Genomic DNA, 3,467 nt, shown 5'->3' with positions numbered 1-3,467 from the left:
ATGGACCTTGAAAACTGCAACTGTCTTAGCTCAAGCAGCAACTGCATTTGGTCAAGTTATGAGAGAATTGACTATGACCCTATTGTATGTGTCAATAAATTTATGAGCACAATGAAGATAGCAAAGTTGAAAACACTGTGGAGGAAGATCAAGAGAGAAAACAAGAGGAGGGGAATATTCAGATCATCTTCACCTGTGTTTCTATATGATCCTACCTCTTACTTGCAGAATTTTGATGATGGCTATTCCACGGACGATGATTATTCAAGGTCATTCTCAGCTCGATTTGCAGCACCATCCTCCAAGATGATTAAGAAGAATATTGAAGTGATGTAATAAAGAAATTATAATGGAGACAAAAAATGAGAGCTAGCTTAACGTGGTGCTTGATTCTTTAATGTGGACTCAAAATTTCTATTTTATAGTTAGAAATTATGATTTATAGTTGTACAAAGATTTTAGTCATCTTGTAAATGATCTATGTTAACTGTTAGATTTATGTAAAAGTGATCTTCTAAATCATGATTCCATTTCTCACAAGTCATATGTGCTTTTTCTATTTTTCTTCTTTTTATGTCTTTGTTTTAACATGAAAAAATTAACACTGTATTTTAATGCGCATACAAATGCATTAGTTATACTATAATTTATAGTACAAAATGAATACTTGACTTTATAAGATTAACTCTTCAATATATTACTTTGCTTAATGATGTATTAGAAACTATAAGTTTAACTAACTTAATATTTATGTATATATTGTAAAATGTATATGATATGTTTATTAGATTTCTTTGTCCTCTTTCTTTCTCAGTTTTATTCCTTGTAAAAGGAGGTCCCAATCTCATAATCCTAAGTTCTCAAAGAAGCCAAAGTATAGCATGTTGTAAGAACTTCCATCGTTAATAAGGATTCCTAAAATCGAGTTGTTTTCTATATCGGTAGTTAGAACCGATAAAAGTGTCGCATGGGGAATCCCATAAACCTTGTCGCTATCCAAGAATCCTAAGGTAAGCTTATCTTCTTCCTACCTCCTAGTCACCATTAGTGATCTTGAAGAATCTTGTGTGGAATAGTTTCTATTTAATTGCCCCTGCTAGTTGATCCACCGTCGATTGGACAAATGGCTATATATGTAAAATGATGATTTCATGCTCAATGAACCTACGGTGACTTCCACATATGGATCAGGCATCATCATCTTCTTTCGAGCATGATCATGTAGTTTGTGACTTTGGAACCCAAAAGATTTGATAATTGAAATTTGTGAGAATCAGAAGTTGTTTCCTATAGACATCGTCATTGTTCCACACTATAATAAAAAATAATTGATGACAAAGTGAAATAAGGTTCAGGTCTAGGGGAGTATGCTTTTGATGCGGAGAAACATGTTGATTCTACAGGGTTGACAATCCAACACTTAAGTCAGTGGATGTTTGAGAAATATTTTGAGTGCGAGAATGAGTAGAATATTTTGATCTTGTTATGTATAGAGCTTTATATATTGGAGGCGGTTAGAACCACCCCAGGTCATCTAATATTAAATACGAGAGATCATTTGATTAAATCTGACTGGAGAAAATCATATGAAGACAAAGATTGAGTGTTAGTTCTAGATTACATAATCACTCGTTCATCATCAACTCAATGTACTTAGCTTTCAATTGTGTCTTTCTATGATAGATCATCTCCTTCTTAGGGCCTAAGGCCAACTGAAAACAAGTAGTAAAAACAATAAATTAGGATGCTTAAATATATTCTGATCTTTAAGCTTATTTTATACTAAAACTAAAATCTTATTTGTATGGAGACATAAGACATGGTTTGTGTCGCTTTATATTGGGACTGATCCTTAAATCTATTGCCCTAACAAATAAATAGTTAATTTTTTTTAGTGTCTGTAGCGGGGAAAATTTAAGATCAAAGCCATTGGATTGACATGACTCATTATTTCAGTGAAAATCGCCACCGCGCTTTATTGTTTCCAAAGGAAATGAAAAAGAGCGAAGTAAACCCAAAAAGAATTTTTTGAAACAAAAACCACAAAAAGAGAGATCTTAGGTACAGGTATTGATTATACAAGGGGAAGGTGTTAGCACCCTTCATATCCGTGGTACTCCACAGGAACCTTTTTGAAAATCTGTGTAAAAGAGACGTTGTATGCAAAAGAAAGGTTTGTTTGATTTTTTTTTAAATAAGCTCGGCAAGACATTACACCTTGTGCCTACATATCTCTTTGGTGCAATGGAGAAGTCAGAACTAATGTAGTTCTACTTAAGGAAAGATTTTTAAAAAGAATAAACACTTTATCATCATAGGAGAGAATACTCACCTATTGATCTTAAACATGAGAACAGATGGATCCTTTGCATCACAAATGAAAGAAGCGCTCCAACTTGGATAAAATCAACAAGTATGCCACTAACTCTCTCAAGTGGAAAAGGTTTCGTCATATCAATCAATATCAAGATCGTGGGGTATCATAACTCACCACGACAATTAATAGTTTCTAAACATTGAAAGGAACGCCAACAAGGGCAAAAGATATTTTTAAAGATTTTTAAAAGAGATTGCAAACATAAGAAGGTTTTGGAAAAATGGAGAAGTTTTGAAAATCTAAGAAGGGGGAGGAGATGAATGGACTATCATAGAGCATAAAATAAAAGCTAAGGAAAAGAAAGATCTAACCAAACAAGAAGCCAACACTTGAAATTAAAGAGTCAATGTAGATTTCCCATTCTTTGGACTACCATAACCAAGCAAACGTAATACCAACTGCGGATCCAGATGAAATTGATATCTTCAAACATAACTAGCACAAAGCCTTTGGAATAAATCATAAGCTCTTGACAAAAATTAGGTAGAGTAACGGTTGTGTACAAATGAATTCCTTATCACAGTGCCTTGAAATTAAACATCAAGGACTTTCAAAGAATCACCTGCATACACAAAGAGAAATAACTCAATACCTTCGAGTAAACTCCAAAGACTTCCAGACAAACAAAATATAATCACAAGAACTCAGATGAATCTCCAAAGTGCTAAGGTCAAGGTCCTAAATCTAAGTCCATAGATCCATCCTCCGAGCTTAGGATATGGTAACCAAGGTCCAAGTACACATTAAGTCTTTTAAGGATTTAAGTTCATTATTAGTGTTTTAGGCGTAAAAATAAAGTATGGTCCATGTGGGCAAGAGGAAAATAGCATAAGCATAAACATATGTCCAAATGGACAAAGAAAAAATTGCATAAACATAAACATACGTCCAAGTGGACAAAGGAAAAATGGAATAAGTATAAAAAATGATGAATGATAAATGGTAAAATAAAAGCATACAGCGTAAAAATAAAAGCAATATATAAAAAAAAGCGTAAAGGTAGTGGTTAATTGTTAATAGTTAGTAAATGAAGATCAATGGTGAGTGAATGATGAACTTAGGTTGAAATTTAATGAAAACTCATCAGAAG

At 33.2% G+C, this 3,467-nt stretch overlaps 1 protein-coding gene across 1 annotated transcript; it reads left to right on the top strand.

The window, feature by feature from the left end:
- LOC131604071 (uncharacterized) lies at positions 1-336 on the top strand. Its single transcript, XM_058876565.1, has one exon. It carries the CDS (start codon positions 1-3, stop codon positions 334-336), a length of 336 nt encoding a protein of 111 aa, XP_058732548.1.
- Positions 337-3,467: the final 3,131 nt, after the last annotated feature.

This window comes from Vicia villosa, linkage group LG5 (genome assembly GCF_029867415.1).
Source record: "Vicia villosa cultivar HV-30 ecotype Madison, WI linkage group LG5, Vvil1.0, whole genome shotgun sequence".
In the NCBI taxonomy this organism is placed as follows: Eukaryota; Viridiplantae; Streptophyta; class Magnoliopsida; order Fabales; family Fabaceae; genus Vicia; species Vicia villosa.
Note: the sequence above shows the minus strand (reverse complement) of the source record. Positions and strands in the feature narration are given on the sequence as shown.